This window comes from Pterocles gutturalis, unplaced genomic scaffold (assembly GCF_000699245.1).
Source record: "Pterocles gutturalis isolate BGI_N339 unplaced genomic scaffold, ASM69924v1 scaffold20311, whole genome shotgun sequence".
Taxonomy (NCBI): domain Eukaryota; kingdom Metazoa; phylum Chordata; class Aves; order Pterocliformes; family Pteroclidae; genus Pterocles; species Pterocles gutturalis.
Window position 1 is genome coordinate 36,618 of NW_010105967.1, and position 16,881 is coordinate 53,498.

The following is a 16,881-nucleotide window of genomic DNA, read 5'->3' on the forward strand; positions in this document are numbered from 1 at the left end:
GGGCAGAGGTTTCTTGGAGCAACTTTGGGCACAAGGGATGGCAATGGTGGATGGTCACCACCGGCTCCCTCTGGGCAGGTATGAATGTCTCCAGCACATAGATTTCACAGTGCTACTCCCAGCAAATTGCTCTGGCCACATACCCAGGAGAGGGCAATAGTACAGAAGCCCACCAGCTCCTGTGCTACTCAAAAACGCACCCGGCTGAGGGAGGCTGCTGTCCCACTGAGTGGGCGGCGTGGCGGGCTCAGCTCAGTGTCGGACTTCTACACCGCTGCCCTCGTCCTGTCCTGTTGCATGGCCTGGGCCTCCCTTCAGTGGTAACTGAGTCCCAAACTATTTAATTGTTTTTCCTTGTATTCCTTAGACATGGTGAAATCATCAGCTAGTAACTGCAAATAACCACGTGCTGTTTCGCTTCAGTGTAATGCAATAAACACAGAGAAAGCAGATGCGTCCTCTCATTTGTAGCAGAGAAAAGGCACTTGTGACGCATGGGAGCGGTAGCTGGTGACAATGCACTGGTACTGGTGGTACTGAGGGGCTTACAAAAACAAGCTCAACCTCCCACCCAGGCACCGATCACGCTTGCAGTAATCAGGCTGGCTGGTGGTGGGAAGCTTTTCACTTGACCATGAAACAACAATTTTGTAAACAGCTAAAATTGCAAAATCCTCCTTCATTCAGTGCGTAATTTTCCTCACCCATCCCATCTGTCTGGCAAAGGATGCTGAAATCCCAAAGTCCAGAAGATGAACTCTTGCTGGAGGGGAGGATGGGGCAGGCTGCTTTAGCTGATTCACCATTTTATTTAGCTCGGGGAGACGGGGAAGCATATTGCACACCACCCTCAACTATTGTAAGAAAAGAACCAGGATTTATAAAAAAATATTTATAGTCTCAAATCCCTTTGAGGGAGTACATGTAGTTAACACTCTGAAAAGCTTAAAATAGTTTTTCCCTTTTTTATTTACTTGCTTTAATGCATGTTAGAACACTATTTGCCATGACGACGGTTAGCTGTAATGACATCCTCGTCATTGCCACAGACACCCTGGGCTGAGAGTGGCCTGAAAACACTGGCCGATGGTTTAAGGCTCTTATGTTTCCTGTGACAGAGAGAAGCATAGCAGAAACAAAGTGTGTGAAACAAACCAAACTCAGGCTTAAATAAAAGGGGAGTTGTTGTTTAAATTCCTTTACAAAGGGCTGGGGGGGCACATTAAATTTTACAAATCTGTGTGATGTGAGTGGTTTAGGAGTACATGGCCTTTTTTTTTGTTTGTTTGTTTGTTTATCTGAGATTTCAAAGGACAGCAGGAAGCTTTCCCAACAGAGCATAGATCAGACGGCATCTTGAGATTGAGGATACCTGAGCTGAATTCCCAGTTTTCCGGTAGCCTCACTGCACAACCCTGTCTGACTTCCCTTGTTCCTCACTGTGCTTCTACAAAACAGCAACATTCATATACTGGGGAGGCAAACCAAACACGCTTTTTACTTACTGAACCGGTAAATACGTGGTGACTATACATACTGTATGCATTCTTAGGGATAACTTTGATCCCATGAAGAGAAACCTAAAAGAAACATCGTACCCAAAGGTACCAGGAAGAGATTTCCCGTGGAACACCCTCAGTGAATGGGACCAAAGCCCTCCCACCAAGATTTATGGTTTTCATCCAGCCTGTGAGAGATCAGGTAGGTCTGAGTGAGATGACAAATCTGTGACATAGTACAAGTAGTACGACAAGTGCCTGTGCCAGGTTAGATCAGCTAAGTGCCATGGAATCCTCTTTGTGTCTGACCTAAACCAGAAAAGTGCAAACACATGGAAAATACTGAGAAAGGGGAAAAGGAGTGAGAGGGAGCTCATGGGGGGAAAGTGCTTTGTCAGTCATGTTGCTGGAGAAAAAAAGTATCCCAACAAGCAAAACTTGACCTTGTATAGACAATCAAACACTACCCTAATTGAAAACATTACCCAAGCACTGTAAAAACACATATATACTTAAATTTAATCCATGGACTTTGTTGAGCAAACTCAGACATTCCAAGGCGGGCAGCTTTTGGGAAAGAATAGAAAAAAACCTAAAGGAACACAGACAAAGAAATGAGAGAAATTTAACTTGAAAAACTTCATCTGCTGTGGTACTAAAGTAGAAATTTACCTGGAGGATGATGCACTTGCAAGGCATCCCTGTGCAAATACAAATCAACGTTGGGATAAAATCCAAGAGTCCAGTGGTGTGCGATGGCATCACCAAATCACTCTGAGACAAGGACTACGAACATATCAAGGCAATTTGAAATGACAGGGAGTGTTTTACAGAACTAGTTAATTTAGCTGTCATTGTATTTAAGCCTAATAATTGTCTTGCTAGAGAGTCTGAGCCAAACAGCCTTCCTGCCCTTGCCCGGAGCACAGGCAGAGGAGAGGCTCAGAGAGGCGAGCAAGGTGGGAAGGTCTCAGATACCCCAGGGCTGCCCAGAGAGGGGACTAGAAACCTTGCAGAGGATTTGGGGAAGCTTCTAAAAAATTATTCTAGCAGGGTCCAGAGGAAAACCCTCGCCTTGCACCCACTCTTCTTGCTGGAAGGCCATTTGCATTATTGCTGGTTGAAGTGAAGGGCTGCTTGAGCTCCTGTGCTGTAGAGCTGTGTGTGTAGGTACAACTATAGCCCTCAGAGATGTTGCTTCACACTGAAAGAGTAGGGGCTGCTTCTATTTGCTGTTTAAAACACCTAGTGAAGGGTAGAACATGGTGAGGGTATAGCCCAGATACGAACATACTAGCAGCAGCAATGTTTCTACTGCGTGCTGGTTGCCAGGGTGGTTGCTTCTATTAGAGCCGGAGAGGAGCAAGGGAGCCCACTCAGACCTTCAAATCCTCTTCCTGGTTAAACAGAAAGTACCACAAGGCTTGTGATGGCACAGTGTGTGATGAGAAAGGACGGCTGCCTACAGAAGATCATACCAAGATAAGAGAAGTGAATGGAAAAAACTGAATCAGCACTAAGAGACAGTGGTCCCTGGAAGAACAGAACAGCCACCAAATTCAAATGCCTGTCCATCAGGTGTGGCACTCAGGCATCTCATAAAAGCATAGGTGTGACTCATGCTGCAAACCAAATCAAACAGGGACACCTCCCACTAGCCCAGGTTGCTCAAAGCCTCATCCAGCCTGGCCTTAAACACCTCCAGGGATGGGGCATCCACAGCTTCTCTGGGCAACCTGTTCCAGTGCCTCACCACCTTCACAGTGAAAAATTTCTTTGTAATATCTAGGAATCTATCTGGGTTTGAGCCAGTTCAGGGCACAGTTATACTGGCCAGATCGCACACGGTATCAAAAAAGCCCAAGACACACAGGACTGATTTTTTTTCCTGTTGTGGGCCAGCAGCATCCTAGAGACTGAATCATTTGCTTACTCAGTGCACAGTAAAAATGGCAGTCCTGTTGTACTGCAATAATATGTTGCATACTCGCCTTGGAGAGCCCAGGCTTCTGTCTCTGGAAGCATTTCCCCACGTGCTTCTCTGTGTTGCAGGCGGTAATATGGCGCTTCACCTCCCCTCTGCACAAGCACATGGGAGCAGATGAATCAGGGACATGCTGCTGCTGATCCCCATCCAGCCACCCCAGGCCGTCCACTGCAGTCACGCAGAGCAGCCTGATTCCAACATCGTGCTAAAACTTCCCGTTAGCATGTGCTACCAGCAGAGCTTTGCACAGGGTTGCAAGCAGAAGCAGAATTTTAGGATGAGGATGAGCACTGGAGCTGACATCTGCATTACTCTCCTACCCTCCAGGAAGGCAGCAGTTGTCCTAGCCTGCTGGAAATCTGCAGTTCTTTCCTCCTGTTGCTCTGTTGCAAACCAGTTTGAGTTTAGAAAGAGGGCAGAAATTTGCAAATTTACGGTAGTTCAATGCAAAGTCCCCAACCCCCTATCACCTTCTAGGGATCGATATGCAGAGGCTGAGCAGTCTTTGACCCTGGTGGTGCCTGATGGCTGATGTGAAAGCTGCCTTCTGTGCAGCCTCTCTGAGACAGCACCGGGAACTATTTCTAACCTTTGTGCTCCTAACGGAGCATCACCATTCATGTTTTACTACACTCAGCATTTGTCAGATCATTTCAGCCTGGGAAAGACACGGCAAGTTCCTGCTATCCTTCAGGCCCCTTTTGACCTTGTCCGTCTCCAGCCCCGCTCTCCCTGCTGGGGCACTTCCTAGGCCACTGATCTCCTACAGGGCTCTGCGCAGCACCACCGAGAGCCTGGGGAAGCGGCTTGGGACTGCGGTTACCCCACCAACAGGAGGTGAAAAGCCAGAGCCACGAGAGACAAGGCACTAGAGAATTTTCTAATTGCCTGCTGACCGCCCATTATGTCCCTGCGGAAGAGAAAGCAGGGATAAAGAGGAGAGCCTGGGGTAGAAACAAACATTTCTCCTTCTCTTCTCCTATATTTCCAGCTGCTGGAAACCCCTGCCCAGCAGTCAACCGCTTCCCAGTTTTGCAGGCTGCAGTGAAAGCCAGATCTCAAAGTCTTACTGAAAAGAAATAATTGCATCGGCAGTAACAGTACAAGAATTTATTAAGAAGCAAGTAGAAAAAAAGAGTGAGCAAAGCAAAAAAACAAAGAGCAAGAACCATACAGGACTGAATGAAGATCACATTAACACTTTTTATAATCCACTATATATCAGGAGAAACTAACCTCTACTGTTTGCTGAACACAGGACAATTATACTGAGAAAAGTGGGACGGAGAATAGTAAACCAGAGAGGTTATCAGGTGCTGTAGACCCTTACACAACACACTGCCATCACTTCTGGCACATAGCTCGTTCTGTATTTCTACTTTGTGCTGTGCTGACTGCAACTGCAACCTGCTCAGATCTCTAGCAGTCAGGGAGCAGACAGCACACACATCTCACTGAGTCATGTCTCACTGAGTCATCTACAGCACCACAGAAGCTCCTTGTTGTGATACTGAAGCTCCCATAGCTAAAACTGTTCATTTGGCCGCAGGTGTCTTAAGACAAGTTGCCACCCTTCTCTCTTCAGCTAAAGAAATCCCTGCCCTGAGGCTTTTTAAGGTTACCACAGTCATCCCTTTGCATTGGCGTAGGGGGCTTGTTCACTGTTTTCTCCCGCTGCCCCTGGGGCAGGATGGAAGGTGCCTCGAAGGCATGAACTGGTGTAAGATAGATTGGACAGAGAGATGGACTCTGGAGCTAGAGTTCATGCTCTGGCAACAGGAAGATAAATTCCAGGTTCACTACCTGATGGAAGGCAAGAGGACAGAGAGGAACAGCCTCCTCCATAGCTTCACTGGCAATACAATACAGCTGCAGCAGGCCAAGCACCTCTGTGCTTGGAAACATCAGTTTTACTGCATGGCTCCTCCTGCTCCAGCAGGAAAAGCAACTCTCATACATTTAGGAAAGGACCTCATTTCTGGGAACACACCATCCCCTAGCTGCTTACCATCTCAACATTTTCCTGTTTTACGCTCCCCTGACTAATCCTGAGTGAGAGCTTTCTGAGATAAAAGGAGTAATGCTTGCTGGCTCACTGCATTTCAAACACTTGTATGAAATGATCTACTCTTTTAGCTCAATTTATACTCCTGCAGTCTTGATAAAAATTGCCATGGAGTTACAACTGCGTCAACAAAATTTCAAACAGATGCTAAGCTACAGCATCCTCAGGTTCCCTCAGGAGCTCCATTCCCTTCCCAGGCTACAGCCTCTTTGTAGGAGAGGGAAGCTATTTTCCTCAGATAGGAATGGCCTCAAGCACTCTCAGCACTCAGGCCCTCTCGAGGATCTGCAAGATCTCTTAGTGCAGAATCAGTAGCAGTACAGATCACTGCAAGCTCTGCCAGTGACGCATTACTGCACAGCAGCATCCCCCATGGACTTCCTGTGGGTCTAGCACCCCGCCTCTGGCTCTCAATCTTGTAAGAATCAATGGCTGAACAAGCAACCAAAGTGAGAAAAGCTGGGCAAACAGGCTTGGTGGGGGAAATCCTAAGTCCAGTGTGGACAGACGATACGTAGTGTGATGTGAAGCTGGTACATCCACATCTATAGGATGTATTTGGTCTGGATTAGTCAGTTGAGTGGCTTGATCTTCTGAATGATCTCACCATTGTATTTATGACCTGGTTCTAGACCAGAAGTCAGACTGCTGAACTGTTTACTGAATGTTAGGAAATTAAAGACCACAACTAATGAAGCCTAAACAGCTTGATTGACATCAAAGCTCTTTCCCCATCAAAGCTCTTTTCCTTGTATGATGCTTCAGAGAAGGAACAGAGATTTACCTCCCCCAGATCCCTTACGCAATCATTTTGACCATGCAAACTAATGTCAGTCAATACCACTCTTCAGCTGTCCAGCAGGAAATACACAGGGGATGAATATCTCAGTTTCACCCTCCTGGAAATTAAGGTAGCTTGGTTATGTTGGAAGGATGGAAAATACTTACTCAGGCACAACTAATAAAGCAGTCTCCCTTTCTGACAGATGTTCCAGGTCTTTTGCATCAGAAGTGTGTTTCATCAATTGCCTTAATTCTGGTCTCTTCCTAACTACACTCCAGTCCTCATTTCAGACATGAAACATTATTTCCATGTATAGTACAGATTATTTTATCAGGATACCAGAGGCAAGACTTACCTTCTCTCTGTTTAATGTTGGTGTGGTACTTGGATACTATGAAGCTCACCACCCTATGAGAACCTATAAATACGGAAGGCTCAAATCCAGTCACCCTTTCATAATTAAATTTACAAGCCATTTGTAAAATCAAGTTATCCAGAATTTGCTAGTAAGGCATCTAAGCAGTGTTTTGTCACAGTATGCAAATTCCCCCCTCCCCTTTTGACAATACAAAATTCATAGTTGCTGGCTGCAGGGGGAGACAGGTCCTCAGTATTTCTGGAATATCTTTATTCCAGAAAGGAAGGAGTTTGCAATCCACTCACTGGCAACTCTGCTATGCAAGATACATCTAGAAATGACTGTTCATCTTTTGTCACACTAGAAACTAGAATTTCAGTAACGAAGGTGTGACAATGGATGTTAGCAAGCACTTACACAGCATGCTCATACCAGAGGGACAAACACAGGGACATTCATTGTGCAGCTAGGCTATGCAGGAAATCATAAAGCACTCCCAGGAAGGAAACTCATGTTCAGATTTCAATTGGGTAAATTAAAAAAAAAAAAGTGTTAAGTAGTTAATCATCATTATTGAAGTATTTCTTGAGGAGCTTAAAATGACATTAATTCAAAGGGGAGGGTATGTGCTACGCTGAATACAAGTCCTTGCTGAGATGTAAAGGTCCTGCTCTAGCTTTCACTGCCAGCCAGCCAGCCAAAACACTGCTGAATTACCTGCTGCGTTAGAATTACCACCCATGTGTTCTGACCATACTGAAGAGGCTACAGAAAAGACACTGAAGAAGAAATGCACACAGTGAATTTACAGTGATATTATATACGCATGATTCAGGGGCCTACAGAGGCACTTGGACTAGGGGGATACAGAGGAATCTGCAGAACCTGCTGAGAATGCCAATAAATCATTACAAGCACCGCTCTTAAGCATCCCTGTTAAGTAACTCAGAGGTGTAATCTCAAGGAGAACTTAATTACCATTTTTCTGTGTGAAGGTAGGGCATATCTTAATAATTTATATGCCCCAAAGCACTTTCAATCTAACAGAACTGACAGCAACCCCTTTATGTTTAGGAAACTTGCACCTAAATGAAATACTGCTTTTTGAAACTGAAGTCATTAAGGAGTAGTGGCTGTGCCATGATCATTATGATTCCATGTGTTTTTGCCTTTGAAGATCTTAGGACAGTCAAGATTGTAATCAGAAAGACTGCTTCTCCCAGAGCACATGTGCATGTTAAAAACTCTTAATAACCAAATGTTAGTTTGTAAATGACTCAACTGCTAAGTAACCACCTTAAGAGACCAGTATATCCTTGTTAAGTTATTCGACAATGTGGTTTCCTTTTTCATTTTTTATTTTTTTGTTCTCAATTTGTTTGTTGTTGCTGGCTTTTTGTTTGTTTTTAATACAATTAAGGATGTGCCATTTACACCCCACAAGAAAAAGCAGAAAGAGTCCTTATGGAAAAAAACAAATATATTGAACACATACCAATCAAATGGTACAGATATGGGACTGGCTTTGATTTCAAAATTTAAGTAGAAATAAAAAAGATGTAATGCAACAGCTGTTCAATTTCCAAGTCTAAATAGGCACTGTAAAAAGACATTTTCGCTTTCTCCAGCACACATTCCTGTCTAAATGCTCCCACTGTAATCAACTCCTAGGTTCCCAAACAAAACAAAACAAAAAATCATCACTGGGAACATAACCTTAGAGTAAAAGTTAATATCCATCCACCCACCCTCTTACAAAAAAATCCCCCAAAATACAACCTTTCAATGCTGCTGTTTTGACTGGAGCAGAATTGGACAATTTATAAAGGTTCAAAAGCACCCAAGGCAAGTAGTACAATATAATTTGTTCACTAACTTGTATTGGAAAGGAGATTAAAAACACTGAGATCTGCATCTTGGTACATAAAACTGTTGTCCTGAATAAAGAGAAATCTTTCAGAAAAGTTTTACAACTTGGTGGAAGTCACGGACCCAGCTTTAGGCATCATTAATTGACGGGGTTTAATTCTGACTTGGTTATAACCACTTTTATATACTGTACATCTACCCTAGTTGCATCAGTGTCTGGAACTGCTCACTGGTGTCCCTTTGAACAACTGTAAACTAAACCATAGTATGCAACTCCATAGGAAGCTAGAGATCAGGTGAATATACAGCCAGTTATATCTCTCCTGCTTCACGCTCTTCTGAGCTCCTCGGGTGCCATTAGCACTTTCGTAAGAACGTTTCTTGTCTTTGAAATCTCGCGGTGACCTCTCTCTTGAGCTTCTATCTTTATCACGTGATGTTCTATCACGATCTCTTGAGCGTTCTTTATCCCTGGAAGATCTTTCTTTTGAGGATCTGAAAAGCGCAGTAAATTTGAGAATTCAAGTTAGTCATGAATCTGTAGCTATCAAAGAGCATTTTAATTTTATATTTTTCTTCTTTTTCCAACCAACTTTATATTTATATAAATAGAACTATACGAGAAGACATCAGAAATTTTACTTTTCTCCTTTTCCTACATCCAATTTCAAAAGACAAATATTGATAGAGGCAGAATTTAATCTGCATTTATTACAGAGCCCACATTAGGGTCAACATGCTTCACTCTTATTTTCAACCTCTGCCCTCAAGCTTGCATTAACAGGAGTTTAATTGAATCTTCTCATCTGTAGTCTCTAGCTTGAGAAGAAGGTCTAGCTTATCTCAGATATACAAATTAAAAACTTTAAAAATGTGTTTAAAAATGGGAGTTCAATTAAAACCAGGGGGAAATGAACTTGCCTCTGGAATGAGGCTACTACAAGACAAATAAAAAACAAATCTGGAATCAGTGCTACAATTAGGTTTTGTTAGAAGAATTAACCCATGTGTGATTTTGCAACATTGGGGTGGTGTTATTTTAAGATTTTTTACTCTGATAATAGGCATCTCCAAAACCTTTACAATGGAGCCAGAAAAGAGCTGTTCTGTTAGACAGTCCACATAGTTTGAAATTACATGAGCTGCCTGTATTGGAAAAAACCTGAATTAAACATCCTCTACATTCCCTCACAGAGTGAACCCAAGCCTGTTGTTGAAAAAACATCACATTCATTTAAAATGTGCTGCAATCATAAAAGAATCCAATACATACTTTCACAGAAAAATCTCAACATCATGCTATAAAGCTAGCCTCTAATTTCTTAGTCAAAAAATCTGGGGTACTGGACAGTGAGATTATACTCTTCCCACTTACAGAAAGTTACTGTCATCACCTCAAACCTTCAAAACTGAAGTCTGCAAAATGCTCGTGCACTAATTTCCTTTTATAAGCTTACAAAGACGTGACCTTTCATTTTAGTTCCTCAGCTGGAAAGATTACTTTTCCTACAATGTAGTGTTTTACAAAACTTTGTATTTGCAAACACCAAGATCCACAAGCATTACACCTATTCCATGAAATTAATGTCAAACAAGAAGAGGAGCTACATACCAAATAAGAAGATTGGAGTTAGTACAGCTGTTTCACAAGTATTTTGCACTGCAAGTCCCCTTCAGAAGTAACAATGCTTCCAAACTGACTGAGTCAGGCTAATTAGTAATTAATCCTAGAACAGGCATCCACACCTTTGGCTTTTCATTCAATGCATTTCTGGGGGACTGCAAGATGCATTTTTCTAGCCATTCCATCTCTCTCCAGGGTAGCCTTTACTCAGCTGACAAGAAGGAAGACTGGCTTTAATGAATCCCAGCATGGTGATGTGGAAGTTTATACAACTGCTTTAGCAAGCAGCATTACTACCAGAAGACTTAGAACTAAAATACCATTCCTGTCTTTCTCAAGGGCAAGGTATAGCCTTTAAAATCAGAACTAGCCTTACATTATCTAGAACAACTGGAAAGCATTACTTCCTAACTTATCAAGTGGATTCTTCAGCAGATACCACCCTCTTCACCAGATACGTGGGCAGCATCCACGCTGTCCTGTTCACCAAGTATGAATCATGTTACAATATGTGATACTGGTTCCAAGACAGTATCTGTGAATGCCTGCATTGGGTCTGAGGACAAAAACAACCATAAGTAGCCTTGGACAAAAAAAATCCTAGGACAGTCCTGACAGTCTGGGAACATCCTAGAGCAGCCGGTCAGATCTAGGAAAGCAGGAAAAGATACAGATGCAGTTTCAAACCTTCCAACTGGTAAGATCTTTGACTAAATGGGCCTGTGCTCCCCCCAGCCCTCGGCTTTCTCCTCAAAAAAAAAAAAAAATTTATATATATATAAAGCCTGTACTTCTCTACCACAGAAGAGAATTAGCACAGGGGTAGAATATTCTGTTGTCAACCAGGATCTGAAGCATATTTACAAAAAAAAAAAAAATCTAAATGCTAAGAGTGGGATCTCACCCAGCTTTAAATGTCTGCAGTGCAGACATCTAAGCTAATCAGACAGATTTCCTTAACAGCCATCAGAGAAACAGAAACTTTAAGGCATGATTTGTCTCATCTTAAAACACACACAGAATTATGTCAGACGAGTCTGTAATGAGACTCACAGGATTTACATCTGACCTAGTCATCTAAAGCCAGGTGAAATGAAGCCCATCCTATGACTTCAGATACTCTTATCTGTCCATACAATGTCTCTATGGGAGTACACTAGCCCTTGTCACATGAGTTCTTACAAGAGGGCTCAAGCACACGGACCCAAGTATCTCTTAATTTACCCACATTTAGGTCTGCTGTGATGATTGATCTTCTTGAGTATGGATCTCAACATCTAACTGCAAATATTCCCTCTCTCATTGCAAATCAAAAAGCACAAGTTATGTATTTTGTTTCTAATGAGATGGAAGATGGTTCTTTTTAGTTATTTAGTACTTATAGCTAGGAAAAGTAGGACTTTATTTAGACCTGCTCTTGATAAGTCAGTAATACAAGCCTGGGTAGACCTAGGGTTCCTGTTGCCTTAGGCACATTACTGTTATTAACAGATGGGTTCCCATTATCTTAGACACATTGCTACTATCGCCAGATACTTTGGATACGTTCAGTTGTGCTCACACAGTGTGGAGGTCGGGTCCTTATATTAATAAATTTGAAACAAGATCCCAGCCATTAAGAGATTTAAATCTATCCCCCTGTTCTTTGTGTAAATGATAATACAGATTAAAAAGAAAAAACACATTTGTCAGAAATGTATGTATTTGCAGAATCTTCTCTGATATAGCACACAATAAGAATCCTTTTACTTTCACAATTAAGAAGTAGCTTTTCATTTTATGTCAAAGGCTCTTTGGAAAATACTTTCTGAAGAAGGGCGAACAGGAAAATCAGAAGGAACTGCATGGTTTGCTGCAAACAATACCCAGCACATGTTTGCCTGTGATAATGTTGTTATACAAAACAAAATGGGAAAATAACTTCAAGGAGAAGCACATCAAGAGTTTCTCCAGTAAAGAGTCAAATTGTCTAGGACGCTTACATGTTAAGGCCATAATGGATGCATTCAAAACTGAAAAAAAAAACCCAACCCAGACACATAAATAGCTTTTACAGCAGAATTCTGCAGCCTACAATAATCGTATTTTATGGTATTTTAACCAAGCCCAAAAATCACACTGAAGGCTTTAGGTTAACATAAAATGACACAACTCTTCCCACACAGCAACCACAACTCCACACTTCTCTTAAGGCCCTAGAATTAGAGGCACCATGGGCTGCCACTGCTGCAGCTTTCATCCATCTTCGTTGCTTCTGTTGTCCCACTCTGGTCTTCTGCAAGAGTTTGGCAAAAGCACTGTGTTGTCCAGATCTGAATTAGTTTGGCTATTCAAAACCAAAAGGCTACAACTCCCTCCTGAAAAAGTTAACTCGCTGGAGTGTGTCTTATTTTCCAGAATGTTCTTGGCCAGAATTCCTTGGACAACTGAATGTTTTGAGCTGAAGAAAGACAGGCTCAGATAAAAGATTTCATACCACAACTTCAAGAAATTCCCCCCTCCTCCCTAAATTTAAAAACAGGATTTGGCATTGAGTACTTCCCTGGACTAGAGAGTTCTTAGGAGGCAAGGAAGTATAATGCGTTTGAGTCTGCAAGTTCAGGTTTATTCTGCATTCTGGCATCAACAGTGGCATGGTATTCAGTAGAAAGACCTCTCCCACATTCATGTGAAAAGCAGCTCTAATAGCTATAAGGGCATCTCTAAAACAGGAGGTATTCAGCCTGGCTACAAGTTCCAATAGTTATCCTGGTCTCAGTGCAGCAAGATCATAGCTCTAAGGATTCTTTAGTCTCTTGAAAACACAATACACATACTTTAAGAGCAAAAATTCTGCTTCACCTGAGAGAAATGAGGTATGAGCTGCTAATGACAACACAGCAATTTTTCACTTCAAGTTAACAGTAATGGAAAATCTTATTTGTACCAAGGATTCTTACAACACAGGAAGGAACATTCCTCCAGGGCAGGAACTGACATCAGTAGAAATATTCCCAGTACACTGTAAGGTTGAAATCTTGTGCCCTGATTTTTTTAAGTCATTCACACAAAACAAAGCTTGAAGGGCTTATCCTTTGACAGCATCTTGATAAAGAATACTGACTTCAAATCACCTTGCACTTTTTCAATTCACCTTTGGCAGCTGAGACTGACAGGTTTACTGTTATATGGATAGCACCAATGCTCCACACCACTTCCTTGTTCTTACCTATTTCTCTGACAACATGCAGAAGACAATGCACCATTTGCACTGTGCATATCATATTGGGAAGTCTGAGCAACTACAATGAGAATCCTGGAACAATCGATCAGTGTAGTTTACTTCAAAGGACTGAAATTGAGTCTTACAAGGCTGGACTTCAAAGTTGAAGAATAAAAGGCAACTTGAGCATACGCTCTGTACATTGCTTCATCCAAGTTAACAAACACGTGGACCCAAAGGAAAACGTCTATTTTAAGACTGAAGAACTACAGGTGTGAAGGTTTGTTACTCCACCATTGTGAATGTCTTGAAGAGGCAGGCTCTTCAGGATAACTGTGATGACAGGCTACATCAAGATGGAAATCGCTGAGTCCAAAATGTTGACTTTAGGAAACTAAAGAACACCCTGAAGAATTTTAAATACCAGGCACTACTGATTATATCGACTAGAGAGCTGGACATTTATCCTCTGCAACAAAATGAAGGAAACAAAAGACTTGAACAAACCCTGTCCTCTATGCTCTCTAACAGAGCACAACGGGACTAGAGTCACCTACCTAATCCAGAAGGAAAAAAGCTAATTTCCAGGGCTAAGACCCCATGAGGTACTTGAACAAATTCACCTCTGTTCTCTGTCCCTGGTGATTTAAATCCTAAAATCCTCTGAATTACAAACCCTGCATGTGCAGCCACTTCAAAACCAGATCTTTTCTCTTTCTGCAAGTTGACAATCTGTCAGGGTTTTAAGACTGGGCATACCATCCACTGTACTGCGCTCAAATCCATGCCACAGTGGCTGAGCTATACAAGAACGGAATTCTGGTTATGAACAGACCTCCCTACCAGATGCCTTGTTGTGCAATTCCAGCACTCTCCTAAATTACGCTTACCTCACTCATCTAAATAAAATAAGCCAGCAAATCCTCAGGAGCAGACAGCAATTGAGTCATTTAAAAGCAACAGCCCCAGACTGCTCTCTGCAGTAATCCTTCAATGAGGGGTCAAGCCACTTGCCTTGCAAAGAAATATCTTCAGATGCAATGCAACCAGTTCATTCTCATGCATATCTAGACTTACTTGTATCTTGTGCAGTACACAACAGATAGGCTCCAGTTCTGGGAACAAGAGCCCAAGGGAAAAACCAAATGGGTGACAGTAAGATGACTCCCAATATCCCTGGGTTCAAATGGAGATCAACTGTTTCACTTTCTACGCTGCAGGAAGGTATTATCAACTTGACACCAATACTTTGTATTACTCCTCCACAACAAATAATACATAACCCTATTATTTTTATTAAAAAAAAATCACTACTGTATAGCAAATCATAAATATGTTCAAGGTATAACAGTCTCAAAATGTGTTTAAATTACCATGCGCTAAACGTAAACTTAATGTAGTGCAAAAATTCTCATCATACATCTAGGAAAAGTCATTTATTTCTAGGCCAACATTTACCTCTTTTTGGAGCTGCGTTCTCGGCTTCTCTCCCTGGAACTATGCCTGCTTCTATGATGGCTGTGACTCCGGCTGCGGCTGTTAGAGCGAGACCTGTGACGATGGCGTTTCTCACGGGATTTGGAGCGAGTTCTTCTCTTTCGTTCCCGAGAGGCTGAGCGAGACCGATGTCTGCGGCGATCTCGGGACCTAGATCTAGGAACAGAAAGACTTAAACCAGACACTGCATTCACCTAGCTACTCCATCAGTGTACTTTGAATATTATACACTCTACGCATAAGCAAATCTGTACACAGAATGGTCTGCAGTGTTCAAAGCTATTGCATTGCCCTATCACAGGCAAACAGAGGAGAAAGCAACATTAGAAATCCCACAAACTCCTTTGTGACTGATGCAGACCATTTTACAGTTAATTCATAATCGTAGGTATGGTTACAGCATAGCTAATTCCAGCTTCTGAAAGGAATTAAAAATATGGGGAAAAAAAATCTACTTAAAAAAATTTCAAAATCTTGTCTTTATAAGGCAAAGTTTTAGAACTTTGTGACGCAGTGATAGGGACCATCTGCCAGAACCTATATTACGAGGATCTGAGAAAACAGGACTATATCCTTCCCCATAGCACTACAATAAAACTAGTCTGGAAGTTTCTAAACACCATAAAAGTTCATTATTTTATTTCTTTTTTTAAAAAACACTTTGCAGTAAAACCTACATAGTTGAAGGTTACCCATGAGATAAGGAAGATAATTTGTACTATTGATGGGTTATCTGTTGAGAGTTAACCTGGTGCTTCAGATTCTAAAAATGTGAGTTTTCACCAAAAGGTGTTAACCACAAGCTTCTGTTTTGAAGAAAGAGCAACTCTCTGCGTTCTAAGTATTATTTGGGACAAAAAGTTGCATTGTAGCAGCCACAAAATAGGTACATGTATGAACTTGGCAGCAGTGTGATAAATACTATATAAACACATCGAGAGATTACTATGTAACAGAATGCTTTGTCTGTAAAGATGGACATCTTAAATTAATAGTGCTAGACAAACTTATAACATTCCAACTTGTGAAAGGGTGGTTTCACTGATGGTGTTCCTTGTCTGCAGATTTATATACCTTTTGGCATGCTTGCTGTGGGATCTTGACCTGAAACAAATGGAAAACAGTAAATAAATTTTTCTTACAGAATCTTATTATCAAATAAAGTACAATTTAGTAATAATAAACCAAACTAGTTGACCTGTTACTGTATTTCTTATTTTACTAGCAATTATTTAAAGGTCTTTTATCTGATGTTAACATTTTTGTAACATATTTACCAGGAAACACATCCCTCTGACAACTGGGTTTTTTAATGTGTGTGTGGTTTTTTTTAATTTATTTTTGAGCCCAGAATACTACAAACCCAAAAGAACATCTAATCTGCTTTTTTATTCCCACTCTCCCACGGAAAAAGCTTACAGTTCAAGTCAGTACTACCCTATTTCTTGTCGGGCACATATTATCAGACTGCAACAGACTTTCAAGTTTACACCGTTAATCTCTTAAACTGACATGTCAAGAAAACTGCAGTTCAGATTCCATTCCACTCTAGCCCCAGGAGGCCTGGAAGCAACTATTTAATAGAAGAACAGGGAATTTCCTCAATCATACACTCAACTACTTCCAATAAGGAAAGTTTCTAACATCTATAAAGAAAATATCTGACATCTAACAGATGTTAGAAACTCATACGTGTGTAAGCTGACGTCTGTCAGGTCTCAAAACAAGATAAGACACCTGAAAATTATCTCATTTAAAGGCTATTTATTCAAATATGTAGAAACACTTCTACCTGTAGTTTTTAAAAAGGCTACAAAAGCAATACAGGTTTTAAGAGTTAGACATGAAATTCACTCTCAATCCTTGCATGTTTCCAAGGAATGCAACTACTGTGATTCTGCAGATTTAAAAAGGTGAGCTACATAATAGTTTTCCCATTAAACTTAAATAAGTCACCATATAGATGCAATTAAAATAGAACTCTACCTCCTTAGTT

At 41.5% G+C, this 16,881-nt stretch overlaps 1 protein-coding gene across 1 annotated transcript in view; it reads right to left on the minus strand.

Annotated features, from left to right (window-relative positions):
- Nucleotides 1-8,158: 8,158 nt before the first annotated feature.
- LOC104472058 (putative RNA-binding protein Luc7-like 2) overlaps nt 8,159-16,881 on the minus strand; it is a 14,154-nt gene continuing 5,431 nt past the window's right edge. Inside the window, 5 exon segments of the mRNA XM_010087598.1 lie at nt 8,159-8,915; nt 8,918-9,057; nt 14,847-15,041; nt 15,960-15,989; nt 16,867-16,881. The exon segment at nt 16,867-16,881 is cut by the window's right edge and continues 77 nt beyond it. Of these exon segments, the coding sequence (XP_010085900.1) occupies nt 8,875-8,915; nt 8,918-9,057; nt 14,847-15,041; nt 15,960-15,989; nt 16,867-16,881 (421 nt within the window). The 3' untranslated portion in view covers nt 8,159-8,874.